Source organism: Rattus rattus, chromosome 5, assembly GCF_011064425.1.
Source record: "Rattus rattus isolate New Zealand chromosome 5, Rrattus_CSIRO_v1, whole genome shotgun sequence".
NCBI classification, from domain to species: Eukaryota; Metazoa; Chordata; class Mammalia; order Rodentia; family Muridae; genus Rattus; species Rattus rattus.
This window is the reverse complement of record NC_046158.1, coordinates 133,228,677-133,246,173: the sequence shown is the minus strand read 5'-3', so window position 1 is coordinate 133,246,173 and position 17,497 is coordinate 133,228,677. Positions and strand designations below refer to the sequence as shown.

At 51.4% G+C, this 17,497-nt stretch overlaps 1 protein-coding gene across 1 annotated transcript; it reads right to left on the bottom strand.

Moving 5' to 3' along the window:
* Positions 1–421: 421 nt before the first annotated feature.
* Positions 422–12,613, bottom strand: Bpifb6 (BPI fold containing family B member 6). Its single transcript, XM_032902417.1, has 16 exons — positions 12,598–12,613; positions 11,867–11,974; positions 10,122–10,221; positions 9,127–9,231; positions 8,558–8,707; positions 8,343–8,397; positions 7,837–7,897; positions 7,124–7,215; positions 6,281–6,454; positions 5,087–5,137; positions 4,563–4,736; positions 3,973–4,040; positions 2,440–2,485; positions 1,672–1,735; positions 1,228–1,304; positions 422–624 (listed from the first exon to the last, which is right to left on the bottom strand). The coding sequence occupies exons 2-16, from the start codon at positions 11,964–11,966 to the stop codon at positions 592–594; spliced, it is 1,350 nt and encodes a 449-aa protein (XP_032758308.1). The 5' UTR covers positions 11,967–11,974; positions 12,598–12,613; the 3' UTR covers positions 422–591.
* Positions 12,614–17,497: the final 4,884 nt, after the last annotated feature.

Sequence of the window (17,497 nt, the reverse complement as noted above, 5' to 3'; positions counted from 1 at the left end):
TCCCAGACTGTGACATACTGACAGTCACCTCCTCAGCTGTAAGGACTAACGCAGGTAACATGGAGAGAATCCTGGGGGTGCACGCTTCACATGAATAGAGACATTTTCAGGTTACAAAGTCCTGGGGCACAGCGCTGAAGCAGTGGGGTGACCTTTTATCCCTGTCGTGCCCTAGTATGCTCTGATGTGCCACACACACAGGGGGCACCTCACCTGTCTCTCCATCAGGCTCTATATGAGCAAGAACAAGGAAAGCAGTGAGAGCAACCATAAGCAGATGCTCAGCACACGCCTCACTCAACCCCAAGGCTGGGCCAGGGGCACTTCAGACCCCAAGCTGGTCCTAGACCCTAAATCTCATCATAGGGGATCAAACACCACATGTTCATTGGCTACAACAAGAAACAAAAACACTGAATCTGTGTAAGGGTCTTCCTCCTGTTTATTGCTGAGGCCTACCAGACCTCGCACTTTCTCCTGATCACAGGAAGTAACCATTGGTGGCAGGGCCAGGCCCATCTGGCTCACATCTGGGCTCCTCTGCTGGTTCAGAATGATGGCAGTGAGGGCAGTTGGCAGCGTCTTGCAAGGTCATTCCATCTTCAAGCTCAGTACCAGGGCATCCTGATGAGAGAAAAGAGCTGGGTGAACAGTGTTGGGAGGGGCAAAAGGGGTCATCCAGGCTCAGGAACAGAAGGAACCAGCCATGGTTGGGAGATGGAGAGCAACACTATATAAGCAAAGGCCTTGTGACCTGGAAGGTCCCTTTGCCCGTCTGAACCTTAACTTTCTCAACTATCAAATAGGAACACACCCTACAACCTCGTAGAGTAAGAGGGGACGTGTGAGAAACGTCCACTTAACACCCCAGGCTCAAAGCCCAACATGTAATGAGAAACTCGCATTCACTGAACACTTACTATATGCCTCAGGTTCAATGTCTCAGAGAATCAGGACAGCTCTATGAGGTTAATGTTCTCATTCTCACACCTATTTAAACCCAGAAAAGGGGAAGGGGCACAGAGAGATCATGGTGGCAGAGCTAGAGGGTGAAGTATCTTTCAGTGCAATCCTGGCCAAGGCCCTTGTTCTGGGGCTGGGGGATTACAATGATGGTCCTCTACCTTCCCCCATCTCCTTCCTCCAGTTGGCCAGAGGTCAGCTCTTGCCGATCACCCATCGTCAAAAAGTGCTCATTGATGTGGCTTCCCCCAGCCTTTCCCTCACCTCTACTACGTCCAACTCAGACAGGTTGTAATCGATAGCCAGAAGGTCTGGGAGCGGAAACCCAACATGGAGTACATCTGGGAAAGAAATAGAGGAAAGTCATCTCAGCCCAGCTGCTTGGCAATTCACAAAGAGGCTGCGTAGAGATAAGTGGGAAAGATTCCCGTAGAAATTTGTGCAGGGATCGATTCAAGATGCCTGCTGGCTACACAGGCAGAGAGCACCTATCTGCCTTGCATTTGTATCACAGGCCAAAATCTGACTCATGGTGAGTTGGGGGAGGGGTGGTTGGAGACCAAATACTGAGATGCGCTTTTGTCTCCAAGACATTAAGACTACATTGGCCTCGATGTTTAGGCATTGGTCATCTACTCCCAGGGCTTCGAGACCACAGAGGTAGAAGCCCCCTTTGGAGAAACATCCTGATTCATGGAGAAGCCTCACCGTTCACCACAGGGATGTAGGCCTTCTGGAGATAATCAGTGATGAAGCCAGTTAACGCCGTCTCCTGGAAGAGACAGATGGGGAAAAATCCAATGCTGTTGAGCACCCATCCTCTGCCTACCCTCACCTAGGCCTGAAGAACACAAAAAAGGACATCGAGGACAGAAAACAGCTTGTCTAGACATCCTCGGGGCTGGGGGCTGGGCCCTGCCTTGTTCTTAATCCCTGTTCAGGTGACATACAGGGCACTGAGTCATGACACAGTAATGAGGACACTCGAGGGTCAGGAGGGGAATATGTGTCCTGCACTACCGGTCTGATACAAAACTCAGATCTCCGATTGGCCATACATTCACCAGCTCTTTGGGCCCATGAGTATGAGTTATGGCACCTCCTACTCATGGGCTTCCAGGAGAGCTCATGTGTCCACATAGGGGATTTTCTGATGTCATATTAGTAACTGCTGGATTGGCTGCTATGATGGGGACTCTGAAGCTATGGAAATAACAGCCTGGCCAATCAGGCCCTCCAGGCCACTACCATGGTGATACTTTTATAATCAACCCATAGAGATGACCAGATTCTATCTGGGAAAGAGAACAAGGACTCAGAAAGGTTAAGGGCCTTCCCCAAGGTCAGATGGTGTGTCAGGAGCCTCACAGCATTTGAGGGCCTTGCTCTCTTTACTCTGGCTCCATTGTAGGGCCCGTCCCCTGTGGGCTTAGTGTTGCCTTCAGATGGCCAAGCAGAAGCACTTTGGACACTTACTTGGAAATCGCCAATTGAAGAAGATTCCCGGGACAGGCTCAATAAACTACAAAGGAGGGAGAGGGTAGAGGAAGTATGGTCAGTGCTACTGAGAAAGGAGCTCCTACTTCACAGCCTCCTACAGGTGTCCCTCCTGCAGTCTGCTTCTTGTTGACAGTGATAGGACAGTTGAGCACCTGTTATTACCTCTTATTCTGTCCTCACAGAGGCCCCTCCTAAATGACCTCTCATGAGCTCTGCTCTTCCTAGCTCTGGGTTCTTGATGACGCCCATAACTCCATTCACAACCCAACAGGCCAGAGTCAGATCCTTGAAGGACACAAGGAAGTCTTTCCCTTCCCCTCTTCAACACAGCTCCCAGGGGACACTAACAGACACCAGCACCAGGACAGGCCATGGATGGTCAACTGAATTCTCCATGTCCACACCCCCATCTCAGCAGAAGACCCTGGATCTCCACAGATGTTTCAGGCCAGCCACATGGGCAAACAAACCCCAGAAGAGACAACAGCCCAGGACCAGGACATACAAACAGGCTATCTCTTGGTAAGTAGGATTGATCTAGCCTTGTCCACATGACCCAAACTAGACTACAAAGCCTTGGTAACTGTGAAAACTACTGGACCAGGGTACCTCTTGTTCTTGGATCCCTTTCCTACCTGCGGAGGAGCTGCCTGAGAATCTAACCAGCGATGAGCTCATCAGAGAAAGAGAAGGAGGGAGCCAGGACATTGAGAACTTGGTGGCCTGGATCCCACCACACCTGAAGCAGACCAACAACTTTATGTCTCACGAGCCGAAAGGGTCCCTCTAGGGTGGTAAAGTGGTTCCAGCTGAAACTCTGCCTCTTGCCATTGAAAGAATCCTGACATAATTCAAGTCAGATGAATGACCGAGACAAGTACAGGAGTCAGTGAGGCTGAGCGTAACCAGGCGCAATGAGTCCTTCCCCCCCAGAGTGTAGGAATAAAGCTGGTATGGAAGAAAGATACATGGCTGGCCCTCCACTAGGGAAAGCACATAGAGTTAAAGCTGCCCTGGAGGAAGTAGCATTTGAGCTGGGCCCTGACACATTTGGAAGAAATGATGAAGACCAGTGGGGAAGACCAAGGTCCAAAACAAAATCCACTGTGGAAGAGCATAGTGGAAGAGTGAGGGAAGAAGATTTGAGAAAGGCTTTGAGTGTCAAGCTAAAATTTAAGATAAGACCAGGTAGGCAGTGTGCAGCCAATTGGGGTTCTAGAGCAGGCTAAATGACCAGAGCAGCCTGGTAGTGTAGACCGTAGTGGATGGATCTGGGTAAGAACCTGGATGGATCTGAGTGAGAACCTGGAGTTGGAATCCAAGAGGTGTCACCAGAATGGACAAGAGGAAAAGCAGACAATGGCCATGGGCGTATGGTGACGATAGCATGGAGATGTGCTTATCCATCAGCCTGTGTTGTAGATGGTGTGGAGAGGTAGAAGGGTGTGAGGTTGGGAATAGAGCCAGGACTACTACAGGGATGCTGTTATGGGACCAAAAGCTCCCTACCTGTCCAGAGAGGTGGCCATCTGCAGCCGGTTCTCATGCACTGAGTAGTGGATTTCCAGTCCAATGTGCTGGCATGGGGGAGGGAGCAGAAAAGTCTATGGGTCCTCCATTGTTACCTCTACTTCCTGTCCTGTCCTGGGACTGAGCCCAGCAGCCTCTCCACACCCCTAGCCAAGGATCTCTGTCTCTCCTTCTCCTGGATCAACATGAACTTTCAAAATGATCTGGCCCACGGTTAATGTCTGCACATGGCCCACGGTTAATGTCTGCACATAGTCATAACTTTTCTGGCCTTTGTCCTCTGCTCAGGGAATCCCCAAGCTCCTCAACATCAGCTCCTGTCCTGCATAGCTACTGATCAACCTTCAAACAGCTCAGCCAGGGCAGTTTCTCTGGGCTTCCACAGTTCTCCTGGAGCAGACTTTACCGTCCTTGGGAGCTGAAGAGTATTAGAGGGAGAGAGGAGAAAATAACCTATCATACAATAGGCCATGACCCTCCATTTGTGTCTTGACTCTCAACTACACCCCTAGCACCCCTAGCCTGAAGCAGCCCCAAGGTGGGAGTGGCTACCGATGGGCCCCACTCACAGTCTCCAGGCGGAAGAGTGACTTCGGGTGCTTGCCATGTCTACGCGCTGCAAACATCTCCAAGCTGCCGTGAAGGTGCATCAGGCTCTTTCCGGCCCTCATGGTAACCTTGGGGGGTTTGTTTATCTTGACCTTGATGAGCAAAGGCTTTGGTTTGTGGTATGACTTGGCCACCTGCAAAGACAAAGGCACAGTCTCAGAGCCAGGCCTTGGGTTTCAGTCAAAGGATGTCTCAGTGGCTGGTTTCTGCCAGAGGTCCAATACGCAACAGCCGGGCTGTGTCTCTTAGGAAATGAAAGAGGGAAAACACGTATTTGGGCTACTTTTGTGCTTGATGCAGGACTCAGAAGACACTAGGGCAGAGCTGTCTCTAGGCGGGATCTAAAGAGTGCTCTATGAAGAGCTGTGCCCGTCTCCACATTGGGCAAAGCATATGCACGTTGAGTAGCCACCTCCCAAGTCAGTCCCTTTTACCTGGAGAGAAGGAGTGGGCACCAGTGGGCACAACTGACTGTGGCACTCACCTGTGGGATGAAGCCAGCCAGTGTCCTCGTGGTTTGTGGCAGCTTCCTAACCTACAAATCAAAGTCAAAGTGCGCACTGTGTAAAAGCCAGTTATCCCAGCATCCATCTCTCTGCCTCGGGAAGGCAGGGCCTCGGAGTCTCCCTTCACCTGCACACGCAGCTCTGCTCAGCTAGGGGAGGAACTTCCAGTGCCCAACCATGGTTTACACCCCCACCCCTAGTGCCCATGGCTCCTGACCAAGGTCGAATGCTGAGAAAAGGTTGCATGGAAAACCAGGAGGATAGATGGGGAAATAGCCAGGTGTGATGGATGGCCAGGCAAGTTTATAGACGGCTAGCTAGGCAAACAGAAGCAGGGACAGGAAAACAGGTGAGTGACAGAATAGGGAGGATGGGTAGATACGTGGATGTAAGTGTGGCAAAAGACATCTGTGTGCGTGGGAAGGATTGCTGAGGGGAAACCAGATGGCGCCTAGGAAGAAAATGGATGGTGACTGGTGGGAAGATGAGTGGCTGGTGAGAGGACGGGTGGTAGGATGGTGTACGGGAGCAATGGCAGAGGGAAGGATGCACAGGTGGGCAGGTGGACCCCGGCTGGGTGAGCCTGTGACTGGCAGAAAGTACAATGGCCAGACGTGTGTGTTAATGAGGGTATACAGGTATACCACCAGCCTGTGGTGACGAGGAGATGAAGAGATATGAGGACTCGAGGCGGCCAATAGAACAAGGTCACGAAGACACAGTAAATAGGTGACGATTTCGGTAAAAGGAAAGCAATGGCCGCAAGGGCCTGAGAAATGTGGGGTGGGACAGGGATGGCTCAGGGAGTAAAACCTCTCTGGCTGCACAAGCCTTGACCTGATCCCTGGCCCTGCAACCTCCTGTGGAAGGAGAGACTTCAGAAAGTTGTCTTCAAGCCTCCACATGTACACTTTTTTTTTTAACTTTGAAAAAAAGAAATGTAGATGGACCACTAAGTGGTTGGTTGTATGGAAAGTCGGATATGCATGTGGTTAGACACAGGTCACGTGGGCAGAGGAGTGAATGGTAGGCAGGAGGAACTCCCATTGAAACCCCAAGCAGCCCCACATCTCCAGCGTCAGTTTTGCATCTGACTTCTGTATCAGGTGCCCCAGGCACACAGAGCCTGGAACTCCAGGAGCAGAAGCAGGTGGGGTGTGGTGGCCGCTCACCCTCTTGTCCTTGAGGTTCACTTCCAAGGACTTCTGCAGAAGGGCCAGCTCCGCTGTGAGGAAGGTATCTGAGAGCAGTAGTTGTGAGTCCTTGGCTGGGCCCTCGGGGAACTCTGGGGATGACCCATTAGTGGCAAGCGGGATAAGCTGGTCTTCCTGAAGCTGCACCACAGGCTATGGTACAATAAGAAGCACACTCAGCCACACGGGAACGAAGTCAGGGCAGGCTTGGCTCTCCGCCCACTGAGGCTCAAGTGGGACCTCAAGCCAGCAAGACATAGAGCAGAGCAAGTTGCAAGTGGGGGGAGAGTGTGGCTTGAGAGGACAAGAGCATCGGCCACTAGGTCCCTAGCAGTTTCTCCTAAGAGCATGTAGGTCACCTTAGTGGCTCTGACTCTGATTCAGGTCATTTGTGCAGTCCTACCACATCATTCTCACAAACAAGGAAAGCAATCCCAGCATGGCAGGAAGAAGGCCATGGTATGGGGCGGGACTTCCTCGCTCTTTCATCTACATCCTTGCAAGCATCTTCTGTCACCTGGGGCTTGTTCATGTAAGTGAACTCTGCCACTAACTCACTGCAGAAGCCTCTTTAAGCCTGGTCTCTTCCCGGTCTCAGTGTCCCCATCTATACAGTGGCAGAGCATAGCCACACTAAGAGATACACATAGTCCTGCAACAAATGAAACTGAAGCCACCAGCCCGGGCAGCCTCTCCTCGAGCAGAGTGAGGGTCCTCATAGAGAAGCTCCTAAGAACCACCTCCCAGCCACCTGTCAGATAGAGCAGTCACAACATCCCCACCAAACCTGAGCTCAATGCCCTGGGGACCCTTGCCACTTACACTAAAGTCCACCTGGATGTGGCTAGCTGTGGTGGCTGGTGGGGATGTCAGGGCGTATTTGACAGTGCCCATCCGGTCCACAGGCATGGGTTCTGTGGAGAAGAGATTCCACTCAGTTGGGCACCAGCCCATCTGGCAGATAGAAAAGCCAGAAGCGGACACTGCTCCTGAGCCTGCCTGTCCTTCTGTGTGACCCAAGAAGTGGCCCGGCTCTGACATTCGCCAGAGCCCTTGCAACAATGATACATATGAGATGGGAATTATGGGCTGTCCACACGTAAGTAAATGGTGGCTGAGGGAAGTGAAGTGACTCCTCCCAGATTCCACTGCTGAGGACAGTCAGACAGGGAGGGGACTTCAGGTTCAGTCATCAAAATTTCCCTTTTCACACCCTGGGGTCCCTGTGGACCCCTAATGGTAGAGACAGCAGACCTCTTCAGCAAAGGACTCAGGATTGCCTTGTCAGGACAACCCATCAGGTCATGAGGTCTGGGGTTGTGTACAGAGTGGCTGCGATGGAATTCACATGGAGAAATGAAATGACCCAGGCACCCCTAAGGGTTTCAGGCTTCCCATCCAGACAGTGGGTAAATGCCATGATCTCAGCCCTCTTCTTGTCCTGGAGACAGACTGGAAGCAGCCATGTGAACGGAAGGCACAGACACTGAAACCTGGCTAATCTGACATCCTGTATGGAAGAGGGATGTCCTCACCAGTCAAGTTGGTCCATTTCTTGTTCACATACACCAGGACAGCATCAATGGCTGGACACATCTGCAAGCAAAGAAAGCACTAGCCTAAGTGGGTTATACACACAAGGAGACTCCATGGTACTCCACAGGGAATCTTAAGAACCCCAGTGGGGGATCAGGGCAGGAGGCAGGGGCTAGGGGGCGCTGAGGCCAAAGTCATGAAACTATCAACACCAGAGCCTGGATTAGAATCCAAATGATTTCACAGTGTGCAAAATTACCAAGGATTCATGTCCTTGGACCGGCCATCTGAGCAGTGTTGAACACACAGGCTACGCTGCCTGTGCTTATGCCTGTGCAGACATCACTAAATGATCATGGTGCTTCTTCCTCCTGAGCCAACCACAGACTATGAACTCCTCTTAGCCACCATCAACAAATCAAGATCCCTAAGGGCAAATTCGCTGGCTGCACTGGCCTCAGCTGTCCCACCAAGAGGGAATGGAGGCTTGCTCAGGGTCACTCACCAGGCCAGGGAGGACTTTGCGCAGGGTGCTGTCCACAAACTTGTTGATGGCCTTGCTGAGACACAGGCATGGGGGACCGGGTGAACAGTGCATCAATGACACCAAATTGGACAGAGGACACAAAGGGACATGGTTATAGATTAGTGGCTCAGAAAGAGGAATGATGGGGAAGAGCAGTGAGGACCGCCATGTTCCCCAGACACAGGACCCCTTACTTGTTAGGCAGATTCGTTTTCACATTGACCAGGATGACCTCACAGCCCTCACTCCTGAACACAGGGGTGCCTGTCTCCTCATCTTGCAGAATCCGGTCGGTGGCTGTGATGTTGAGGACCACATTGATCTCCATGTTCCCTCCTGTGAAGCTGGAAGACCAAGCAGGCAGCACTCTGGGTATCTCTGCTACTGGGGCTTCTATCCCCAACTCTCTTTGCCCAGAATCTGAAAAGGCAGAGGGTAGGATCTACTCCTACATGATGAAAAACCGGGATGGGGCCCGCTCACGGCCACGCAACCAACCTTTCCGCTTCCATTACTTCAATGAACTCTTACACATCTGAAACACTGCTCGGCTATAATCCCCTCCCCACACTCTCTCTGACTGCTTCCCCCACTGCTCAGTCCAGTCCCCCTCAGTCTGTGCCTCTGCGTCACCTGGTTCCTGTCTACAGGCACCTCAGATCCCAGCCCCCACATAATGAACAGCCGGTACTCAGTGAATATGTGTGGAAGGGTAAGACGAGGGGACAGTCTCCTCCGCCCACTTCTCCACTCCCACACCAACCTCTTGCCAGTGATGGTCATGCCTGTGGACACACACTGGAAGATGCCCACTCCCGGCACAAAGTTCAATGTGATAACAGGTTCCAAGACGTCCTTTACCTTCATACTGGGAGGGGACACACATGTACAATGATGAGAATTGAGAAGACAAGACCCAGGCCCTCAACATGGCCCTCCACCACCTTCATGGGAGGTCTGAGCAAACGTCTAGTCCAGTCCACTAGGGCCTACGGACATGTAACCAAAGGTTTGGACATGAGACGATCTGCGTACAGAAAACCCTCACATGTGAGGTGAGACACATGGCTGACTCTGTGTGACCTTAGGCTATCCTCTTTCCCTCTTTGCCTCAATTTCTCCATCAACAGATTGGGAAAGTTAGATTGGACCCTAGTTTCTCAACAGTGTCACCTTTGATATTTGGAACTTAGTACCAGCTCTGGTTCCTGTCAACACAGAACCAAACTCATGGATACTAACAGAGCTGCCTGCCCTTCCCCTTTGCAAACGGAGACAACCAAACGTGTCTCTGGGCATTGCCAAATATCCCCTCTAGAGACACAGCCACCTCTAGCTCAGAAACATCATTTTAGAATTGGGATTACAGGAGAATCAGGAGGCAGTATACCTCCACCTTCCCCTCTGAGCTAATTAGACATTGCTAATCTATTCTATCCTGCTAAATCCAGATAGTGCCTCTGAACCCTTCCCGGGACAGCAGTCCAGGCAGCCCCAACCAGCCCCAACTGTGATAGCAAGGAGTCCTCTGGTTACTGGATGACTGTAGACACTTTTCCAGCTCTACCATTTGAAAACTTGCTTTTCTATTTAACATCATGTGTGTTCAGTGAGCTCACTTTCTTCTGTAAAGGACTCCAGGCAGGAAAGGTTCCCAAGACAGACTGAGGAGTCCCAGGATAATGCAGGAGAAATGCTCCCTGCACCAAGTGCCCCCCATGCCTTATCCTCCCTGGGCTTCCCCCGGCCCCTGCTTACTTGCTGAGCCCTTTAATGGCCTTTCCTCCTGGCTGTGGATTGCTAGCCTCAGCGGCCATCTTCTCCAGGATGTGACTCTCCTCCATGGCAGTCTGGACCTCTGGAGGAGAAAGGGGGCCAACAGACTCTCAGCCCTGCTTCTACTGCTCTTCTGTCCTTCAGCAATTTCTCTGGCATCCTGACCATTTATAGCTACCTCCAGCCACTGTGACCAACAAAGCAGTAAACCAGAGGTGAGCCACACGCATGACCTTTCCCAGCCTGGTGGGAAGTGACCGAGTGACAACTGACATCCAGGGGAAACTCAAGAATCACATGAAGAGTTCAGGCAGGAAGGGGACAACTGGTAGGAGGAGGTGGCAGATATCACCTGGTCCTCGGAGGAAGAATGGGGATCTTTACTGCAAGTGAAGACTCAGAGCAAGCAGGTCAGGCGGAGGGCACAGCAAGGACAATGATGAGAAAGAAGGCAGGTCAGCCCAGGAAGGGGTGGCGTGAGACAGTGGGGGCAGCAACTGGGAGCACTGAAGCAGGGCTAGGTGAGGAGAGAGAGGAGGAAGGGAAGGAGGAGGGGGCGGGGCAGGGAATAGACCAGGCCTAGAGGTAAAAGCAGCTTAGAGGGGAGTGAGAAACCTGGCTGAACGGTGAGGAGGTAGAATAGGAGCACAACCATGGAGACCTGGAAGGACAGTATAGTGGGTGACTGGACCCTCCTCTGGGAGCTAGTCCCCAAAACTGGGTACGATGTCCTGTTAGAAACCCCTCCAACAGAGATCTCTCCGTCACTAAGCCACCAACCAGGCGGCATACACTAGCTGGTCCAAGGCCCCCAACACGTACAGCAGAGGACTGCCTGGCGTGGCCTCAGTGAGAGAAGACGTTCCTAACCTTTGAGAGAGTCGAGGCCTTGGGGAATGGAAAGGCTTGGCAAGGTGTGAGAGGGTTTGGGGGTGTGAGGACATTCTCTTGGAGACAAGGGAGGAATGGGATGAGGAACTGTCGAAGGGCAGAACAGAAGGGGGTTAACGAGTGGACCGTAAAAACAGAGTAAAGGTAAGAAAGAACAAAAGGAAGGAATGGGGGAGGGAGGGAGAAAGGAAGGAAGGAAGGAAGGAAGGAAGGAAGGAAGGAAGGAAGGAAGGAAGGAAGGAAGTCTTCCAAAAGAGCCACAGGCTAATTTCCAGAAAGAGAACAAATACTGAATAAGCCACCATTGACCCCTTGCACCTGAACTCAACTGTTTCACAGAGCTGGGCACAGGTTGGAAAATGAGTCACAACAGACAAAGTTATCAGAACTTGACAAGGTTACCTCACATATCAGAACTTGACCCTGCCAGGGAGGAGCTGGTCACCTTGTTTGTATTTCTCCACATTATAAATGCAACACACACAGGGCTCTGGACTTGCCTGGGTCACACAGCAAGTTGACAGAGCTGGGATTTGACCCATATCTGTCACCTTCACAGCCCACACATGGCACCAGCCCCTTCTATTAGAGCAAAGAAGAGACTGGAAGGGAACAGGATTTATGACTCTATATCTAACTTGAGGGAGCTTGGGAAGCTGGCTCATTTTTCTCTGGGCCTCCACTTCCCCTTCTGTATAATGGAACGCTGGGGGCAACTCATCGCAACTAGATTGGCTTTGCAAATCGTAGATGCTCAAACCCAGCAATCTTGAGAAATCTACATCTCTCACCTGGCCCATGTTCCCCTGGCCGCAGACCAGGGCTCATTCACTCACCATGGTTCATGATGTCCATGCCCAGCCTCAGAAGAGCCCCAGGGTCAGCTCGAGTGCCAGCCAGCAGGCCACAGAGGACCAGGCACAGGCTCCACTGCATGCCTCCACCTGTGTAGAAGGCCCAGGGTTACTTCAGGGAGTGTATTCTCCTAAATCCCTTTCCCTGTGGTCATAGAACAATGACCAGCCTGCCATATAGGCAGTGGGTGGATCAGCGGCTGATTTGATTGCATTCAAGTGCAGCTCAGTGCCCACAGGAGTTCAAATGCCCACATGCTGAGCCCACAGGGAAACCCCAACCCATCTGTATTAAGGGGTTCATCCTGCTGTGTGCACACGGCCACCAGATCTCTCGCTTACTCCAGCCCAACCTCACTTACCTCTGCAACCCAAAACCCTACTCAGCCCCTGAGGAACTGGAGGTCCCCTTCTAGCAAGGACAAAGGAACTCTGAAAAGTGTCTTCTAATCTCACCCATGTTATGGGTGGGCATACAACCCTTCCAAAAGGCTTCCATTCCCAGGCCAGAGCCGATGACACACACTTTACTGGTGGTTCTGGGGGAACGGGAGGTCCCCTGAGACACAGTCTTGCCAATAGGGAAACTGAGAGACACAGGGGCCTCATACCAGAGATTAGCAGGCTGTGATGGCCTCCTATCTTGGTCCTTCACTGTTCTTGAGAAATCCATGCTCCACATTGGCCCTCCAAGAATCCTGCCCTCTACTTACCAATTCCTGAAGTTCTCCCAGCCTGGGCCAAATATGTAGTTCTGGTTTGAGCTTTGACTGAAAGGAATCAAGGAGGGGCCACGCAGCTGGCCTGTGTCTGCCTGGAGAAGGGAGTGCCATCTGGACTCACTACAACACACTCAACCCACGGCTTTCCTACCCCCAAGCAAACCTCCCCTACGTACATCTTCCTAGCCCAGGTAGAAGCTTATATTAATTCACTCATTCATTCGTTCATGTATGTGTTCATTAATTCATCCATATTTCATCTATTCACTTCTATGTTCATTCATTCATTCATGCATGCATGCATTTGTTAACTAGCCATTTATCTATTCATTCATTCTTCCATTCACTCCTCTGCCCAATCGTTTATTCACTCATGCATTAGTTCTCTCATTCATTCTTTTGTCCATCCTTTCATCTATTCATTAATCTGTCCACCCATCTGTTCATTCATTTCTTCACTCCTCCATTAGTTCAAACATTCATTCGTTTATTCATCCATTCACTCATCCAGTTTTGCTTATGGCATATTGCTGCAAGGTGGCCGCAGCAGACAGTCCTGCTGTTTCTGGATCCGAAAATCTGGAGAGCGAGTTGATGAGAAAGGTTAGAATGACAATGTGATCAGGGGGCTGCTAAGGAGGGACCCAGAGGATGAGAAGAGGCAGAGCAGCCCTCTAGTCTTTAAGTAAACGTGAAATCCATTGCATCCCCATCCCTGGCATTTATAGAACCATCTGGGCCCAGGAATTCCCCAGCCCCTGTGAATCACACGTATGTGCCCAAGCAGTCTCTCGTGGCTGGCACTCTAGGCTCTGTGCAAGGACAAAGGAACTCTGAAATATGCCCTCCAATCTCATCCATCCCACGGGCGGGCATACAGCTCTTCCAGAAGGTTCCCATTCCCAGGCTGGAGCTGATGCCACACACTTTACTGGTGGCTCAGGCAGAGTTTTCACCATCATGGAACAAAAAGGCCATGCTGCATTGCCAGGAGACGCAAAAATAACAGGATTCTAGTTTTAGTCGCACTTTTGCCTGAGCTCTGCTTCCCTTTTACAGTCCCTGCCCTCCGTCCACCTACCATTTGCCCACCTCAAGGGCTCCTTTCAGCCCTCACCTCCACCACCAGCAAGCTTCCCCGCCACCTGCAGCTGTTTACAGCCTCAAAGACCTCAAAACTAGTAGAAGCCACCTAAAGGCCCACACAGAAGGCCACCCACCGTGATACGCCACCCCTGCTGCCCACCCCGGCCCTTAAGGCCCAGATGAGCTCTCAGCTGTCATAGCTAAGCCTCCTTTCTCCTCTCCCTGGGCCCCTGGACGCAGCCACAGAGGCCTGAGGACTCTGCTGCCCACTTGGATACCCTAAGCCCTATGGGTTTGAAGATGGTGGTGTTCAGGGGCTACCTGTGAGATAAGAGTGCCTGACAGGGGCCAAGGACCAAGATAGGAGCCCTACTCCCATTCGCTGAACAAATGAAGGTAAGCTCTTTCTCCTCCTGTAGCCTCAGCTTTCTCTTTTGTAGAATGACAGTTGTAGATGAGACGCTCAGGGAAGAGTCACAGGTGGGGGTTCTTACCTTGCCAAGCTTGGGGAAGGCCTGCAGCTGACTGCCCCCTGCTTCCAATCCTGTGACGAGGAAACCCTTATATTCAGGAGCCTGATTAGCTGCTTGGACAATTAAGGGCTTAATAAGGGATAGATAATTATCTAGAGGCGTAGAGAACAGGAGACCCAGGGTTCACATGAGTATTTGTTCTGTTCCAACATAAATAGCACAGAAGATGAGGGTGGCTGGGGAGCCCAAGGGCTGCACTAAGGTCAGTACTAGCGGCAGATGTGACTGTCCCAGAGGACATCGATGCCCCCGCTGTTCCCTCTCTCTAACTCATACCTTCCCCAAGGTTGAACACACAGTAGGTGCACATTCACTACTTTAACTAACACTTACTGGGAACCTACTGTGCTCGGGACCTGTTCGGGGTGCTGGGATGACCACAGTGAACAGAATAGTTGGTGTTCCTATCCTGAAATGGGCACTGAGCAAGTTACCAGAACAAGTCCACATCATTCCTGAGGGAGATGGGACAGGTAAAAGTCACTAAGTCAGGGGTCTGTTACAGATGGAAGGACAAGATGCTGTGGGGACTGGGAGACCCCTGTAGCAGGGATGTTGTTGCTGATGTCTGGGCAGGGGGACTATGTCTCTGGTGGGTAGGTGCAAAGCCCAGTAGACTCTGGCTGGGTCCCGGGCAACTGTCCTGAGATTTCCCCCTCTAGAGGACCTTGAGGAGATAGTGATCAAGTCAATTTTGCTGGGAGGAATCCTCCTGGAAGTGATATGGGAGCCTGTGCCCCCGAAGGCAGAAATGACTCCAGGGTCACAGGCCTCCAGGTCCCCAGCTTCACTTTGTTCTCCCAGAGCTCCTGGGAAGGCTTCTCCTGGGGACACTCCAAGGGTCTCTGTTCTTGATGAACAATCCAGAAAGCTAATGAGGTCTGGTGTTTTCCTGTCCCCTGCTCAGAAAGCACACAGCCTGGAACTTGCAGGAACCAGCGTGCCCAGGAGACCTTCTGAAGGCATGGAAGGGTTGACACCAGGCGAGCACCAGCTCCAGGAAGCCTGACCAGGCTCCACCTTGATCTTCAAGGCACAGATGTCATCTCTCTGTCCCTACCACGCAGAGGCCAGAAGGCTCACAGCCTCCTGAGCACATGAACCACCCACTGGCCTTTAGCCAGCCTGGGTACTTGGGAAGGAGTCAGGGGAAGGGCAGCAGTGTGGGAAGGCACAAGAAGGGGTTAAGGGATCTGAAGCCCAGTCCCAGCCGCTGCCCTCCCAAGTCATGCTACCCTGGCAGCTCTCTTACTGCCTGAGCTGCCAATTTCTCCAGCCTAAGGAACTTCATGATTCAGAGAGTGATAAGGGACTGTTTCTTGGTCAGTTCAACTGGGCCATCCACTCCACGAGTCAGAACTGCCCAGTGTGGTAGGCACTTTAGCAATCTCTCCCATTTTACAGATAGAGAAACAGGTCAAGTCTTTTGTCCAAAATCACACAGCAAGTAAGTGGCCTGGCTAGAGGATCCCTCTTCATTCAGGAGCTCCAGAACCCAGCCAAGCATCCAAGACACACCCACGGATGCCCGCCTACCTTCCTGACATCCCTTCACTGTGTTCTCTGCCAGGACCTTTCCAACTTGTCCCATTGATGCTCCAAATCCAGCCACCCTTTTCCAGCCAGTGAGGTTTCCTCCTCCAGGGAGCCTTCCTGTACTTTCCCTCTCCCCTCTGTCAGACTTCTGAGACTCAGCCTCATCTTTCTTTTCCCTCAGACCCTAAAGGACACAGCAAGGGTGATTCAAGCCCAGCAGCTTCTCTTTGACCCCAAATGGCTCCCAAACATGTCTCTAGCACAGACATGTACAAGCAGTTCACCCCCTGCAACTTATTTATGGCTGTGTGCCAAACTCTGAGAAGGGTCATGGCGGAGAAGCAAGTGTGAAAGAAGCCCCTGCTATCTAGTCTGTCTACTCCAATAGCTGCGATCTGCAGTTGAACGACATCACAGTGACATGTCTTTCCACACAGACACTAAACACACCTCTCCTCCACCCCACATGTAACCCATCCACTCTAAAGGCCACCACATGGGGCCAGTGCCCAGATTCTCTGTAACTATGGATGGAGGGATGGATGGAAGGGTGGATGGATGGGTGGATGGATGGATGGATCGATGGATGGATGGATGGATGGACAGATGGGAATGGATGGGTGGATGGATGGATGATGGATGGTGGATGGATGGATGGATGGATGGATGGATGGATGGATGGGATGGATGGATGGGTGTATGGATGGGTGATGGTGGATGGATGGATGGATGGATATAGGTGAATGGATGGGTGGGTGAGTGAATGGATGGATGGATGGATGGGTGGATAGGCAAATGAATGTATAAGTTTAAGAATTGATAGGTGGATAGATTAATTGATAGTTGTAATAATAGGTGGATTGGGCTGGTGAGGTGGCACCACCTTTTACCATCACTTGGAAAGGGAAGGCAAGAGGAAGCTTATCAATTCAGTGTTAATCTGGACTAAATATTATAGTAAGACCCTTCCCTAAAACAACAAAATACAGGTGGGTGGCTGAAAGAAATGATGAATAAATGAGAGGGTGGAAGGGAATGATGGGCCATTGGGCAGATCATGCATGTTGAGTTTACAGTCTTTCTCTGTGGCATTAACTTCCTTAAGGCCTTGGGCTGTGTTGTGGCTTGAATGTGAACTCTCTTAATGTTCTCTCAACAACCACTGGCTCTTGTGTTTGAACACTTGTCCCTGACTGATGCTGTTTCAAAGGGTATGGTACCTTTGGGTCACGGTCTCCACTGGGAGCAGGTCTTTAAAGTTATGCCTGTTGGGGTGAGCTCTCTGTTCCCTTCCAGCCACCACCATGTAAAGAAATAACAGCCCCAGGCTTCTGTCACAACAGGAGCTGCTCCTGTCGCCATGCCTCCCCTGCCAAGATGAGGGAGTTCTCTGAAACCTGAAAGAGAATCAAACTCTCTTCCCATAAGTGGCTTTTGTCACATCTTTCCTCACAGTGAGGAGAAAAGCCACCAACACAGGTTGTTTCTTGGACTTTTGTCTCTCCAAACCTTCAACCACCCAGCTTAGGGTATAACCTACCCAGTAAATATAGAATTGATAAGTTAATCAACCCCACCCCTCAATAAAAGGCATGGTTCCCCGGGTGAAATCACAAGGAAGGATGTTGTAGCCTGACCTTTTAGCTCTTTCACCTCCATGATTCCTCTCACCGCCAAGATGGAGCTGAGTCCAGCCACTCCCTGCTGCCCTTGAGACTACAGATAACCTTGGAAGA

Coding starts and splice junctions, on each gene's coding strand:
- Bpifb6 (XM_032902417.1), bottom strand. CDS start 11,966: ATGCAGTGGAGCCTGTGCCTGGTCCTCTGTGGCCTGCTGGCTGGCACT. Junction 8,708..9,126: donor ATGACCATCACTGGCAAGAG/GTTGGTGTGGGA, acceptor TTGGTCTTCCAG/CTTCACAGGAGGGAACATGG. Junction 7,216..7,836: donor GAAATGGACCAACTTGACTG/GTGAGGACATCC, acceptor TCTTCTCCACAG/AACCCATGCCTGTGGACCGG.